Below are 16,771 nucleotides of genomic sequence, written 5' to 3' on the forward strand. Positions count from 1 at the left end.
TAATAATCGAGAGCAAAACGCCAAGTACGCAGTTATCTCACATAGCTAAAGCGACCGACATTACCAGCAAAGGATGACAATCTTCGCTGAAGCATGCAGAAACTAGCTTCGATTATATGAAGAGGAGCTGAAAAATTCGATTCCGTTTAATTCTTTTAGTTTTAGTAAGATGCATTTTGAATGAAACACTGTTGTAAGGACATACCACTCTACGTTTCGTTTCTGATACTTAAGTACCCTAAAAAATATTTCTCCAGTCACGAATACTAGAAAAGTGAAAGAGGAACTTTGTCATCTGCAGCAAAAAGAAACAGAAACTCATTCGTGGACAACTGAAGCGCCGAAGGGCAAAATTACAAGAAAACCTTGCTTCCCTGAGTGTCACTCAAACGCCAAAGACCACAGGAAAGGAAATGTTGAAAACGACTATCACAAAACACAAATACATTTGTACTGCACAAAAACAAAACTAGCAATTGCAACTCCTCGCTTCAAACCCAACTTCGATTACTATAGGAAACATAAATTTGTGAAAAGAAGAATATTAAAAAATTAAAACGCGCTACTTCAGCGCGAAAAACAAAGAGCAAAAAAGATAATTGTCTTCAAAAGTCAATTTAAAATTAAAGTTTATTGCTGAACAGCGACGAAACATCAAAATGGCGAGTAACAGATTCCTTCCTTTTTAAGTGAAAAACAAGCACCGCTATGCATGGACTACTCTATGGATGGGTACTGAACAAACAATGCTATAAACCGTTCAAAGAAACAATTCACATGAAAATTCAACAGAATGTGTACTGGTGCAATAGCCAGTAACGGACTCTATGAATGTCAAAAATCTGTGAAAATTAAGTACGCAGTCAGCTCGGAAGAGGAAACGCGAAACTCCAGAGATGTGTCAAGCACGTAGCTTCCTGTCAGTCTTTCTTCTCTCATTTAATTGTACACTGGCATCTTCACAATACGCACCAACATTACAAACTAGGTTAGACATCTGTCAGCCGTACCAGATAACGTATTAGCAGCCAACTTCGCTAAATCATGGCTCTGGCCTTCCCATAATAATTTTATTCTGTAATATTTCTGCCTTCCACTTCAGAGACGCCTTCCACTTCAGGCATTTTGCAGCACCCAGCATTTTCACATGACCGTTATTACTAGCAAGTTCCCCAGTTTCTGCTGTCTTTTCATATGCTGGCTGTATGCATGGTTTTACCATCTACAACTGAATAAACTTGGCACTTTTCATATCGACTGGCACTCTTAATGCCGATATCTCTCGCATTCTCAACTCAGTCTGTCCCACTCAACCGCCTCAGCAACGCGAGTATCTACTTGTAAAGTCTGCAGTCCTACTTTCTTTGGACATTGCAGTCGAGTGAGTAATGGCCTCTTGCCCCCATAAGAGACGATATTTCTCCTGCTCCAAATCAGACGCATATCAATTCGTTATAGAAAATCAGATATATTTCTCTTCTAGGCTGCGAATGTTCGACTTTACAAGTTTTGTCCTGGAAAAGACTGAGCTGAATCCAGCGCAACACGAAACTTTATTTACAACACTTGTTAACGAGTCAGTATGGCACTTGCTTCGCATGACACTAACAGATTCTTCGACAATGCGAGAGGTAAACAGGGCAGTACGTACGAACACAGAAGGGTCACAGTACTTACGTGGACTACATACAATGGGGACAATCATTTTATTGGGCAAAGGGATTGGCAAGTGTCCGCTGGAGATGCCAAAGGACGAAATGTGGGAACTCGAGTTGTGAGTATTTTAATTTCCAAATATCCCTCAATGAACGAGATGAAAAGTGTGATGAGGCGCAAGAACGCCATCGTACGAGGGCAGCTCGAGGTCTCACCTGTCAGACAATAAGAATAACAAGAACAACAACAACAACAACAACAATTTTTACAAGTAGACGGGTCTCTTAGAGACCAGCAAAGCATTTACAAAAAGCTCCCGTCCCTCGATTATTTTCACCGCCGGCAGTACGGAGGAAGTGCAGTAGTTTGTAACAATAACAGGTGCGGGTGTCCAGAGACGTACTTGCAGCGGCCGGGAAGCGTGGCGTCGGGCGGCGGCGGAGGGGAGAGGGAGCGATGGAGGGGGGGGGGGGGGGCGGCGAGGCGTGGGCAGCCGCCGGTCGGGCGCAGCCAGTTTTTAATAGCGCTGGCGATCGCGGCCCCACCTGCTGGCCGCGTGCCCGTTCGAGCCCCGCTCAGGTAAAGAATTGTCGTCTGTTCCGCTGTTCTAATTATAATGGCCCGCTGTGGCGGCGGCGGCGGCGACGACGACACGCGTGCGAGCGTCAGCCCGCTGCCAGATCGATATTGGCCGAGGCCGAGCACGGCACGGCACGGCACGGCAGCCACGACACGCTACGCTGGCCGCCTCGCCCCACAGTGACGTCAAAACACGCCGATACCACCACCTACTCCGCCGCTCCGCAGCATCCGAGGCCACATGCTCTTCCCGTACTTACCGACTCTCGAGTGTCACCTCACAGTAATTCATGTGATGTATACATTGTCCCTGCACCTCCACGCTACTATCTAGCCATTGCGTCAGCCACTCTGCAACACTGTTGTTTGTCAGCACTTTATAGGGAGGCGGAGCCCTGCGCTTGTGTTGCTCATCGCTGTGGCTCCCAACTTTTGATATCAATATCGCCTCTACTTGGCTCGTACTGCCTTCGCACGAGTGTACACTTGGGCTTCGCGGTGTAGAAAGTGTCGCAGCTTCTAACTGCTTCCGTGCTGCTACCCATCTAGCCGCAGAAAAAGTGCGCACTGTGTTTACAGGTGGAAGTCGTCAGCGACATATGTGATTTTCTGGCAGCTCCGAAGTTATCCAGTTCCAATTACCGGCTGCCACAGATAGTGAGACTGCCTGCAAGCAGTGGAGCTGATGGGCGTACGAGTACTATGGTGCGATTGTTTGGCGAACCGAGGGAGCTCCAAAGAGAATGGCATCTGCTCGAGGGGATAGAATTTTCAGTAAAATTTCAGTGTTAATCCCGGTTTCATATTCCACACCCAAGAGTGTTCACTTGGGCTCCACGGTGCAGAAACTCTGGCAGAGGCTCCCGACGTGTTCGTGTTGACACCCGTCGGGCCACAGGAGTACTCTACAGTGCCAGCACTGCGTCGACAGGTGGACGTCGTGATGTACAGATGTTTTCCTGGAGGCTCTCTGAAACTGACTCCAGGTGCGATGCAGATTGGTGTACAAGTAATGACATTTTGATACTTATTAGAAGCTTGGGAGATACAGAACAGTAGTCCCCACAGCATACAGTTAATCGGAGGATGACACTTCACAGCAATGCCCGGAGACGAGCACATGAACCTGGCAGTGCGCCGTCTCGAAGTTGCAGTCGTCCAGATGATGCTCGGTGACCACTAGCCGGTACAGCGGCGCACAGTCCGTCCGTCGCGAGCGGCTCTCGGAGACACGGGAGGAGGGTGAGCGCGGTGCCGCTGCCGCCGCTACTGCAGGCCGGGTTCCATGGAGAGCGCGGAGAGCGCCTGCGAGGGGCTGGCCGGTTCCTCGAGCTCCTGCTTGGGCTGCACCAGGTTGAGTCCCAGGCCGGGGGCGGCGCCGGTGCCGCCTCGCGCGTGCGTGCGCATGTGGCGCGTGATCATGTCGCGCCGGCACGCCGCGTACGGGCACTGCGGGCACTTGTACGGCTTCTCGCCCGTGTGCGTGCGCTGGTGCGTGCTCAGGTGGTCCGAACGCGAGAACACCTGCCCGCAGACGCGGCAAGTGTACGGCTTGATACCCGTGTGCAGCCGCATGTGCCGCGTCAGCATGTCGGAGCGCGCGAACGAGCGCCGGCACACCTCGCACAGGTAGGCGCGCTCGGGGGCGCCGCTGCCGCCGCCGCCGGACCCGGAACACGAGCCGCCCGCACCGCCCCCGCCGCCGCCCGACGCCGAGTTGCGGTGCCGGCTGGCCATGTGCTTGGCGAGGCGGTCGTGCAGGCTGAACATCTGGCCGCAGACGGGGCACACGTAAGCGACGTCGGCGCCCGGCGGCATTTCCTCGACGACGGGCGACACCTCCAGGTTGTAGCGCACCGCGACGCTCGCCATCGTGGTGGGCGACGCCACGTCCCCGCGCACCACGGGCACCGCGACGCCGCCGGCCGTCACGACGGCGGCGGGCGTGCCGGGCTCCGACGAGCCCGTGCTGCTGCTCGTGTGGCACGACCACGCCGACGCGGACGTCGACGCCGACGCCGACGCGGACGCGGCCTTCATCGACAGGTCGAGCGGCGAGTCTTGGGACCCCGAGCCCTCCGACTCCAGGGAGCCGCCCTTGCTCGGCGCCGACAGCGCTGCTGGCCGCCGTGCCGCCTGCAACACGCCACCGTCACATTACCAACTAAGATCACAGCGCCAGTAAGTTAGCAGTAATTTTTTCGGAAATTCGTGGTAAGTTCCTATGGGACCAAACTGCTGATGTCATCGATCCCTAGGCTTATACACTATTTAATATAACTTAAACTAACTTACGCTAAGAACAACACACACACCCATGCCCGAAGGTGGACTCCAACCTCCAACGGGGGGGGAGCCGCCCGAACCGTGACAAGAAGCCCTAGCCCGCGTGGCGAAGTTGATAGTGTTTCGTCTGACCCTACATTTACATGAATTCTCTGCAGAGTGTTCATCGAGCCACCTTCACAATAATTCTCGTACAGCGCGCGAAAAAGACGACTATTTATATCACTCCGCGCGAGCTCTAATTTCTCTTATTTTATTTTAGTGATCGTTTCTCCCGATGTAGGTCGGCGTCGTCAAAATGTTTTCGCAGTGTGAGAAGATTCCACCGCAACGAAAAACGCCTTTGTTCTAATGATGTCTACCCCAAAAGAATTTTGCTATTTGGGAAGCAAAATAACTGATGATGGTCGAAGTAGAGAAGATATAAAATGTAGACTGACAATGGCAAGGAAAGCGTTTCTGAAGAAGAGAAATTTGTTAACATCGACTATAGATTTAAGTGCCAGGAAGTCGTTTCTGAAAGTATTTATATGGAGTGTAGCCATGTATGGAAGTGAAACATGGACAGTAAATAGTTTATACAATAAGAGAATAGAAGCTTTCGAAATGTGGTGCTACAGAAGAATGCTGAAGATCAGATGGGTACATCACATAACTAATGAGGAGGTACTGAATAGAATTGGGGAGGAGTTTGTGGCACAACTTGACTAGAAGAAGGGATCGGTTGGTAGGACATGTTCTGAGGCATCAAGGGATCACCAGTTTAGTACTGGAGGGCAGCATGGAGGGTAAAAATCGTAGTGGGAGACCAAGAGATGAATACACTAAGCAGATTCAGAAGGATGTAGGCTGCAGTAGGTACTGGGAGATGAAGGAGCTTGCACAGGATAGAGTAGCATGGAGAGTTGCATCAAACCAGTCTCAGGACTGAAGACCACAACAACAACAACCCCAAATCCTGTATCATTTCAGTGACACTCTCCCCCTACTTCGCGATAATACAAAACGTGCTGCCCTCCTTTGAAATTTCCCGATGTACTCAGGTCAATCCTATCCAGTAAGGATCCCACACCACGCAGCAGTATTCTTAAAGAGGACGGACAAGGGTAGTGTAGGTATTGTCCTTAGTATATCTGTTACGTTTTCGAACTGCCGTGCCACTAAAACGCAGTCTTCGGTTAGCCTTCCCAACAACATTTTCTGTGTTCCTTCCAATTTAAGTTGTTCGTAATTGTAAATCCTAGGTATTTACGGTCTTCACATTTGACTGATTTATCGGACAACCGGAGTTTAACTAATTCCTTTTAGCACTCATGTGGATGACCTCACACTTTCGGTTATTTAGGGTCAATTGTCAAATTTTGCACCACACACATCTTTTCTAGATCGTTTTGCAATTTGTTTTAATCTTCCGATGACTTTACAAGTCGATAAACGGCAGCATCATCTGCAAACAACCTAAGACGGCTGTTCAGATTCTCTCCTAATTCATTTATATGGATAAGGAACAGCAAAGGGCTTATAACAGTGCCTTGAGAACGCCAGAAATCACATCTGTTTTACTCGATGACTTTCCGTCAATTACTACGAACTGTGACCTCTCCGACACGAAATCACGAATCCAGTCACATAAGTATTTTTATTTCCTTCTGTGTATATTACTCCAATTTCTGCTTTGTTGCCACTGTCAAGTTTTTCATTATTGTCCTTTTGAAATTAGTACGTCTAAAATTTTTCACGAATTTTAATAATCGCTGGAGAAGTAAGTAGATACCAAAAGACTGGCTAAAACTCAAAGTAACATCTATCTTTAAAATCGGCGATAAAAACAAACGTAATAACTGTAGACCATTCCGCGTATAAATTATATGTTGTCTATCCGTTCTGCCTTGTCTGATCTTATGTGTTCCAAAGCTCTTTTAAATTCTGACTCGTTTAGCCACTCCCATTTCCGTTACGATTTGTTCACATTTTTTATGCAGTCATTTCGCCTTGGCAGCCTGGCACTTTTAATTATTTCATTTTTAGGTGATTTACATTCCTGTCTTTCTCTGAACATTTTTGTACTTTCTTCTTTAGTCGGTCACTTGAAGTGCTCCGTGGTCAGCAGGAGCTGGCGCGCGAAACGAGACGGGTGGGCTGAAACAGGTCGCAGCAGCATGCAGTAGGAAGCGGCGACGTACCATTTCCCGCGTGTCGAGCCATAGCGGCAGGTCGGAGTCGGAGTGCGAGCGGCGGCGAAAGGCGTCGGGCGAGGCGGCGTGCAGGTACTGGGAGTGCAGGTAGTACTCGAAGCTGAAGCAGCTGGCGCAGCCGCACGACAGCGGCGTGCCCGGCTCGGGGCCCGAGTTGCCCGCGGACTCGCCGCCCGCGGCCGCCCCCGCCACCGCCGCCGCAGCCGCCCCCGCCGTCACACCGGCCTGCGGCACCGGAGCCTGCGACAGCGCGCTCACCGGCGGAGGCGTCGTGCTGTCGCTGCAACACATCGAGGGCACCTTGCTTGTCAACATCAACATCAAACTCAAAAGAGGAAAGTACATGCCTGCAGCAACAGTAAAAGCACAAAGATACCAAGAGACACTAATTCGGCCACGAGAAGCTATGATTTTATTAATGCATCAGAATCTAACTAAATACGAGAAACAGGTTTTGATACTGTACGACGGATTTGTGATAAACTTGTAATTATCGGCTGGAAAGAGTTACGTAATTATCGGTTTGTTTTTAGGTATGGGTCCGCGTACATATTTGAATCCCACACGCTTTACTGTTAAATTAAATAAAAAACGATGCACCACGAAGGTATTATCCGAATGGGACTGAAACCGATAGATATGATGTACATGTAAACGAATCACTAGAATTTCAGAAAAATTTCATGACTTATTCAAGAGAAAAGTTTCAACAATTAAACAAGCCAGTAACACGTTGGTCCGCCTCTAGCCCTTACGCAAGCATTCATTAGACTTGTCATTGACTGATGAGTTATTGGATGTCCTCCTGGGACATACCGTGCGAAAGTTTGCCCAAGATGGTGGTGCTAGATCGTCAAAACTCGAGGTGGTTGGAGATCTCTGTCCATAACGCTCCACACATATTCAATTCCAGCGACTTTCCTGGGCAAGGCAGAATCTGGCAAGAACGAAGACAATCAATAGAAACTCTCACCGTGTATGGTCGCGCATTATGTTGCTGAAATATAAGCCCAGGATGCTTACCATGAAGGGCAACAAAACGCGGTGTAGAATATCGTCAAGTACCGCTATGCAGCAAGGCTGCCACACATGATGACAAAATGGTTCTGCTACGAAAAAATCTGGCACCCCAGAGCATCGCTCCTGATTGTCAGGCCGTATGGCGGGCGACAGTCAACATGGTATCCACCACAGTGTCTTCAGACACGTCTTCGGCCAGAAATCTCACTGACTGGACTAGAACTGCATTCAGTTATGAATCAGGCTACGAAATGTGTCCCAATTACCAGCGAAGATGTGTCTGGAGACACCCTTGACAGAGGTCTGATGCCAAACTGACTGTTGCTCACCAACCAGGACTGATGGTATGGGATGCCATTTGATCCCTTTTGCTGTAGTCCGCGGCACCTTTGGATATTCTATGCCCTGTTCAGTCGCCCTTCCTGGCAAGCCATCCTTTGCCTACATTTCAGCAAGATAGCGCCCGTCCGCACACAGCGAGAGTTTCTACTGCTTGTCTTTGTCCTTGCCAAATCCTACCTTGTCCAGCAAGGTCGCTGGAACCGAGAACGTTCGGAGCATTCTGAGCAGCGCCCTCCAACGAGGTCGGGATCTTGACGATCTGACGCGTCGTTTAGACACAATTTGACACGATATACCTCAGGAGGGCATCCAATAAATCTGTCAATCCATGGCAAGCCGAATAACTGCTCGCATAAGGGCAGCAGGTAGACCAAGACGTTACTGACTTATTGATTTGTGAAGCTCTTTCTCTTGAATAAATGATCCAGTTTATCTGAAACTGTGATCTTTTGTTTGTCTGTACAAGTACGACACATCTATCGATTTCCGTCTCTTTCGGATAATTTTTTCGTGGTGCGTCTCTCTTTTTTTCCTTTTCTCTCTAAGAGTGTATTTGAACGCTACGAGTAAGATGGGTCTTACAGCCCAGCCCATCTGTCTGGTGGACGTATACGGCTGAGCCCAACGTGCCAGTCGGTAATAAAGAGCGCTACTGCAATGCATCGGGTGGCCCCTCCCACGGTCGGCGGGCAGATGGTAGGAGTGATCACGCCATATGTCTTCGTGGGAACGCTGGTGTTGTTAGCAGCCGAATGACGCGTGAAAGTGCGTCCATCGTAGCAATCGCGAATGCCGGACACCATTTGACATTTAGGTGCGAAACAACTTGTTTTTCTATATCAAATATTAACTATTAGAATCGACTTTTATCATAATAAATACTTGTGGAAACCTAAGAGACCGTTACTATTACTACGTTCTGCACTAAACTATGTAATAAGAAACAATTAGGGCAAATACGCCACCAATGAAGTACGTATTGCTCCGCTGTCGTACGAAAGTTGTTAGCGACTCTTGTTGGGCGGGAAGTAAGTCAGCGTTGGAGTGTCCTCCTGGTTCGAACTCTGTGTCAGCCATGCTCGCGGTTTTGAATATTATACGGAAAATAAGCGTTGGCTGTTACTCTAACTGCGAATTATTTTACGGTGTGTATCAACAAACGCACCTCCATGGCACTGCGCACTATTATTTGCGGCCCGAGGACGTGGCACTGCTTTATGAATCTCGAGTGTTAAGCGTGTTCCTTGGGGCCACATATCTCTCGCCAGGTCGTCTGTTGTTCCGATGGCTCGCCAAGACTTTCATTCTCCAGACCAGTACAGGATACAGACCAAATACTCATCGGGTTACATAATAGAGGGTTGGCTTGACCTCAGCAATAATTTGCTCGCGACCTACACTAATAATAAAACTGTAATAGTGACGTGTCTATTTGAACATGCTAATTTTCAAAACTGAAAAATTTTCATGGGATTTGCACAGGTAACGTGAGCATAGCTTGGGGCAATGTATAACTTTTATTTCATTAACATTGGTAGATGGAAGAAAATATAATTTACAGCTTTAGATGAAGCCGTTGGCTCTGCTTACTAGTGCAGATGTTTAGTCAACATGGCTTAGATGGCGCTGTTAAATTTCTTTTCGGAAGTTTACATCGGTGATAGAAATAAGTTCCGCAATCTTATCTTTACAGTTACAAACTAACAGTGAATTTACTTTGCTAGGACATACGGATTTTCATGTTTTCGCTTTGTATATTAAAAACTTAACATTTTTGCTTTGCTTCTTTTGATAGGTTTTACTTATTTTGGCTTCTTTTCTGGGTATGTTTCTTCTTCCTCAGTGACAGAAGTATATTTGGCAGTTTACTTCAGTGACAGAATTACCTGCCAGAATCTTATCTTAACGAATTGCTTTGTGTATTAAAAACTTCACGGCAATGCTTTGTATCTTTCTATTTGTTTTATTTATATTGTTTGCCTGTAAAAATAAGTTTATTAAGTCTGCTCTGTGATTAGGTGCCGACTCATTACATTTTGATTTCGTTTTGTTTACGAATAAAAATGCCTAGAAAATGGTGGAGTCTTCCCGAATACTCTTACACCAGAATGTCTAAAAGAGGTCTACGCAGTGTCAAGATCGTCAGACGATACTTGCTGCTGCTCGAGAACTGGCCTGAACTCGCTCCTTCGAAACTCCTTCCGAAAGTGAGACACGACGTAAGTCTGATCGATAGCGTCTAGCCTTACCTCGCTCCTCAGAACCGTTCACTCACAATGGCTTAAGGTTACTTCTCTCCAACTTAACATCACAGAAGCGGAAATTTTGACGGGAAGTGGTGCTGGGGAGCAGGCTTTGATCCCGAGTCCCGCTTATTCCTGACAATTCCATTTAACATTTTGCTTTGAACGTATATTTCCTTGCAGTCGTACGTCATGCCATGTCCATAATCAAAGCACAGGCCAGATACTGCGTGTTGCGGGCGTGCGCTCTAGTGCAGCTGTTTTCACTCAGAGATCTGTACGTGGCTCTTTCGCGTGTTAGTGAAGGAAACAAGCTCTTCGTCCATGTCCCTAATCACACATCTTCAAACGTTCTACACAAAGAAACTTTAAAAGTCAAGAATAAATTCCGCGCATACAAACTCTTGGGCACAGCTATACATAAATACTTAGACGGGATTCCAAGCTACTTTATTCGAGAAAAAAAGGAAAATCTGATTTTTGCATGATCGAAGAATGAATAATAGTAATCAAACCGAAATGACAGACTGAAGCGTTTCAGTGTCCCATGAACTGCCGTCATGCAGTCTCCTACAACCTAGGTCCCCGCCAAGTCATACAATGTTGAGAAAAATATGCCACACTGAAGGGTGAATAGGTATTAAGGGACAATCTCCACCATTAAGATTCACGGTCTCAGCTAGATTTTCCGATCTCATAATTTCTACTTAATGACAGCTCGTGTAAAGGAGTACGGAGGCGTGACTCACCTGAAGACGTCCTCATCCTCGCAGTCGGGGCTGTTGGCGCCGCTGGGCGGCACGTTGTTGTTGTTGTTATTGTTGTTGTTGTTGTTGTGCAGGGCCAGCTGGTCGACGACGGCGCTGAGCCGCTTGCGCTTGCGCTGCTTGCGGTGGTCGGGCGCCGGGGCCGGCGCTGCCTCCGCCGCCGCCTCCGCCATCGTCATGACCCGCGACAAGTGCTCGGACTCGCCGCCTCCTGCGCAGCACACAGCTCTGCGGTAAAACTGGCCGACACGTACCAAAGCGCTCAACGATTCAAATTCAAACTTCAAAACATAACGTTTCTTGAAACATAGTTGTCCTGGAAGTAAATGAAACAAAACCACTCTTACACTCAAACGATCCTGTCGTAGGAGCATCCGCAACTGAGCATTATACCTGATATTGAAAACACCGCTACAGTTGTAAGGTTCTTTTATTTAGAGCAACGTTCTTTTATTTAGAACACGACCGGTTTCGAGCTCTTGGGCTCCTATCATCAGGTGCGACCCTGCGCCGCGGTGGACGACTACAGGACGCGGTGTTAGTAATTAAATCTGAGATGCATTGGACAAAAACAGATTCACATCTTCCTACCACCCCAACAGTTCTAGGCGCTTCCTCGATTAGCACTGACTAATGCAAATGAATAGTTCCATATCTCACAGACAAAGAAGTTGCTGAAGGATGTATCACAACTTCTGTAATAGAAATATCGGGAAGCAAAGAGGGGCATTACTGAATGACCAGTCCACACCAATTTACAGAACCTACTACTTCAACATTTTTTTCTGGATTAGGTAACATCTGCTGACATTTCGAATTGAACGTCTAAGTTTGGGCGCTCGAGCACCTGACGCTACCAACGAACGAAATCGAAGTGATAATGTCACTGTCATGATGCTATGGTTGCTATGGTTATTCCCCTGATTGTTCTCACGTGACCAGCGATGTATCACTGTGGATGTGCCTTTCATATCACCTTAACCTAATCTTAGCAGTTATCCATACTTTTCGGGAACTATGGCCCAGGTCATGAACTGTTTGCAGGTCAATTTCCTATTTAATACGCAAAAAATTTCAATATTCCATAACAAATACCGTCATCGTAAGATTAACAATTGCTTTTCGCGAAATAATAATTTTTGTAATTGATTTACTGATTTTTTTTGTTCGAAAGTGATAATTGTTGGTAGCGCGTAAAATTAAAGTCTTGATTAATGCATCATCATTTTCTTCTTCGTTATTTATTTTTATTTTTGTATTCCACTGATTGCAACCGAGCGAGGAGGCGCCGTGATTAGCGCGCTGGACTCGCATTCGGGAGGACGACGGTTCAAACCCGTGTCCGGCCATTCTGATTTAGGTTTTCCGTGATTTCCCTAAATCGCTTCAGGTAAACGCCGGGATGGTTCCTGTGAAAGGGCACGGCCTACTTGCTTCCCCATCCTTCCCTAATCCGACGGGACCGATGGCCTCGCTGTTTGGTCCCTTCCCCATCGTTTCGTCTCTGACACTGCTATTTCCACCACCTCATGTTTTCGTTTTCGTACTGTTTCGTATACATGACGAACATAAGCATGATATGCCTTAGAAGCGAAAAACCCTGTAAAATCGTCATGCAAGCTGGGCTGAGTACCAGATACAGTTTGCTCAGCCGGGCTGTGATTTAGATGTGCATGTGGCGAGGCGCCGGCTTCTGGGCGGAAGCAGGGAAACGCGCGGCACGCCGACGCGGCGTCGCGGGCCACCTGTCAGTCAGTGTAAACAGCGGTGACGTCACACGCGGCTCGGTTATCACGCCTCGGTGTCCGCTCATTAGGCAGCCCGTGAACATGGAAATGAGCCGCGAACTGGTTCCCGGGCCCGCCGACTGTTGCATAAGCAGTGTTTACGGGTGGGACGTTTCACAACGTGCGCGGATGAGAGCCGCGGCGGCCCCGACACCAGCTACGAAGCTCCACTGCTGTTAAGGGCGGTGCGTCTGGCGACGGACCGGCGATATCTTCTTAAATTCGCCACAAGCGGCCAATTTCCGGGCCGAGGAACAAGTACTGCTCTCCTTAATGCCGCCGAGATAGTTACCGCCCAATAAAGTCCCTCGTCGGACGATTACGGCGTGGCTGTTAAGTCTGCCTGGGCCAGATTACGACCGCCGCATGCTGACTCGCCGTAGATGCGGCGCTCTACAGGAGAAGGTATGTCAGTGACGGCAGCAGAACAACCACCACTTAGCGAAGACAGCAGCTGTGCACAAGTTCCGGCTGTCAGGGGACGTTCCCACTGTTGGGAATAAATACTTTCATTAGGCGATTCAAGAAATGTGTGATCATAAATCCAGAGTGCTTATTCTGAACTCAAACTGAGGTTCATGTTCATATACGACCAGTGAAACACCAAGAATTGTTCCTGCGGGCTGAACGCTTTTAGAAATGCCGAGGAGCTATGACAGAAATCCATTAGGACTACTTTATGATGAAACCATCCCATAACTTTCCGTGAGGATAAGAGACGAAACAATAATTCAAAAATATGTATTTTATCCATGGAGAAATGAGCTTCCAAAACTCTCGTTCGATTTTTCTGAAGCACTCTTTCTTAGTGTAACTGCCTTGCATAGTCTTATTAACTGAATAGACAGAAATGATTCAAGGAAAAGTCATACAATTAATCCAGAGTGCAAGATTCTCCCAAAAATACCCAATAAAATATCGCTGGAGACACTTCAGGTAAGAATTAGGACACGTAAGGGCTTTCTCTTGGAATAATGATACCTGACTTTGCAAGATGATTCGAACTGATTATTAGTAATACGCATCTCGCTTAGTGATAAATAAGGGAAATATTACATGAACTCGTGCTTATACTGAAATAAAGTCATATGGCATTCGTAAAATTAGGGTCGGCGTCAAATCGGAGTGGTTTCCTTTCTTCGGGCACAATGGCATCTTTCCTTCGCCAAGTGAGAGAATTGTGTTATATTATGTGCCTTACGTGTATGTGGCTTGATGTGCGCGTGCACAGTTTTTAGTGCTGTACTTGTTGGTGATGGTGATGGTGATGACAAAGAGAAGAGAAACCTGGTATCGGCACATAACCAGATCTTCTCGAGTAGCAACAAGGAGCTGCCAAGCTTCTTCAAGTCCCTATCGACGGACGGACTGTAGCGTGTCACGTGCCCTATACTTACAGCCAAATGCTGGCGGCGAATTCTGGGACCACTAACAGGGCACAGCGAGTCGTGAGCCACTTTACAAGCGTGTTTCAGCGGCCTCGACTACAGAGGCGCTTGTCTTATACAGATATGTACCGACATAGTTTCCTACCATGCAGCATCTGAGAATGGAATAACAAACGAGGTAATGACTTTGGAACGCCGCTGAGTGTAAATCTTGTCGTACATCTTACGGTGGCCATCGCAACGTTATTCATGCATGTTTTCTAATGTCCAAGTGCAGCAATCGAGTGGATACCACTGCAGAGGAAAACGGTGGGCCAAAAACACATATTTAACCCCCTTAAAGTAAAAAGTGGAATGAGTAAAACTCAGCTTCAATTTCAGCTTCGTGGTCGAACATTTATCGTACTCGTAATAAATTTGAGTTCGGAGGTCTACGGATGACAATTTAAAGCACATACCTGCGAAGGTAAAGATGCGAGGTTAAACAAACTGCTGTTCAGAAGAACGTTTGTAGTAAATCATCACAGCTTCAGAGTATGCTCTCAGACCGCTCGTCATCTTTAAAATATCAACGATAATCTAAAAGCTTTTTAATTAAATACTTAAAATGACATTGTGTAATTTAAGTATCATGATGTAAATATGCTTGTACAGAAAATGTTTGTACGCGTAGTGTATGCATTATCATACAATTTGAGAGTATTTAAACACAATACGCAAAACCAAATTAATCTTTCTGGACAGGGGCAACCATACTTCGGAACACAACCTCACTTGCAGCAATAGCAAAAACTTCTTTCGCCCTCACCAGGAACGTGTTGTTTAACAATTAAAAATACTTCACGTCACCGGATGACGACAGCATGTTGCTGAAACGTGTCTTGCCAGTATATATTTAAAAACAATACCGTAATTGATGTTGAAAAAGTGTATTTTGTCAGTATCAAGAAGTTTGGTCCACCTATATTTTGCTTCTCGTTATCTGTATTTTCCTGTTGGCGGCCCTCGGCGCGCACTCTTTCAGCTTCCTTAGACATCATGAGTTTATTAGTCTACTCCGTCGTACCGAAAATTAGGCACATTTACCTTCCTTGCTGAATTGAGAATGCGGCACGTTCGTCTTTATCATCTCCGTCTGATAACGTATAGCCGAAAAACATCAACGATTGTTATAATAAGGCCCTCCACCGCGTTCCCTGCGCAAGCTCGCTTAACCAGACGGAAGTTAGCTGGAGCAACTGCGGCTTGTCTGGGAAGCCCGTGTTGTCGCGCGCACACACACACACACACACACACACACACACACACCGGTGCGGCCGCGACCGCGACCCGTCAGGCGGAAGGAAGGCCGCCATCGACTGGCGTGACGTCACGCGCCAGGTCGATAGGTGACGCAGCGGGCCGCGAGATCGCAATCCGGCACGCTGGCCGCGCCGCGCCAACGGGAGGCTGCGGACCGCGCCGCTCGCCGCAGGCGTCGGGCGGGGAAAGAACTGGCTGGCTGATCTAACAGCGCTGCCTCGACTATCGCAAAGACGCGACGGCCGCTCCCTCAGCAAGCAGCTGCCTCACATGCCGGCCCTGAAGGTATTTAGACGACAGAGCACGAAGGTTGAAGGCGTTGGGCGGGAGTCTGCCGCATTCCGTGGCCAAGTGAAATCATAGCCACGTCTATGGCGGCTCGAGCATTGTTGTACTGTACGTGTTGATGAGTAGTTAGGTCTTTGATCAACTACCGCTCGCAGGGCCAAACCGCGTTTGCGATTCGTGCGGATTTTTGTGCAGGCAATCTTTCACTTGAGCAGTGGTTTCTGGAGTTTGGACTCGTTCTGGACAGTCTTATAACAATGTCTCCGCTGTTCAAATTACGCCGCCGCCCAGGGCGACAGAATCTGATGGTGTTGTTATGCCGCGACTCATTAACGAGAGAAGCACAGAATTCAATGACATTCAAGATGGGCGTTTAAAAATTCGAGTACATTTCAGTTTAGAGACCGACAAAGTTATGAGCTCTTCGAGATGAGGCATTCATGCATCAGGGATATTTATTATATGCTGCAACGAATTTCGCTGCTTATACAGAAAAAGTGGAGTGAGTTGCCACTGCAAATCCGACATTAACCATTGTTCTTCACTTGCTTTTATACACCTTTCTTCCGAGCACGGGTTGGATGTTTTAAACACGACAACTGAGAAAATTCGATCGTCGACAAGACATTCTACATAAAGAAATTATGTATTGTTGCTACAGCTAGGGCACTGCGTCGGATGGAGCGGGGAAATATTACGAAATTTCTGTGTATCGTACAGTGTAATTTTCGAGAGGATCCATAACATTACATTGGGCAAGCGTTAAACAAAAAGATATTATTAGTGTCATATGACAGAAGTAAAAAGAATAAAATATTTGGGCAGACTCTACGAAACTAAAAATCATTTACTGTGTCTGATCTGTGCTGACATCCTGGAAAAAGAAGCTATACACTTACTACGAAAATTTCGCAGAAT

General features: G+C 47.4%; 1 protein-coding gene across 1 annotated transcript in view; it reads right to left on the reverse strand.

The window, feature by feature from the left end:
• Positions 1-2,157: 2,157 nt before the first annotated feature.
• The window catches only part of LOC126481981 (zinc finger protein 777), a 258,751-nt gene continuing 244,137 nt past the window's right edge, over positions 2,158-16,771 (reverse strand). The window contains exons 3-6 of the mRNA XM_050105946.1: positions 11,071-11,299; positions 6,705-6,996; positions 3,925-4,371; positions 2,158-3,873 (exon numbers count right to left, since the gene is read on the reverse strand). Of these exons, the coding sequence (XP_049961903.1) occupies positions 3,502-3,873; positions 3,925-4,371; positions 6,705-6,996; positions 11,071-11,267 (1,308 nt within the window). The 5' untranslated portion in view covers positions 11,268-11,299 and the 3' untranslated portion in view covers positions 2,158-3,501. The remainder of the gene's footprint in view (positions 3,874-3,924; positions 4,372-6,704; positions 6,997-11,070; positions 11,300-16,771) is intronic.

The sequence above is a fragment of the Schistocerca serialis genome, chromosome 5 (assembly GCF_023864345.2).
Source record: "Schistocerca serialis cubense isolate TAMUIC-IGC-003099 chromosome 5, iqSchSeri2.2, whole genome shotgun sequence".
Lineage (NCBI taxonomy): Eukaryota > Metazoa > Arthropoda > Insecta > Orthoptera > Acrididae > Schistocerca > Schistocerca serialis.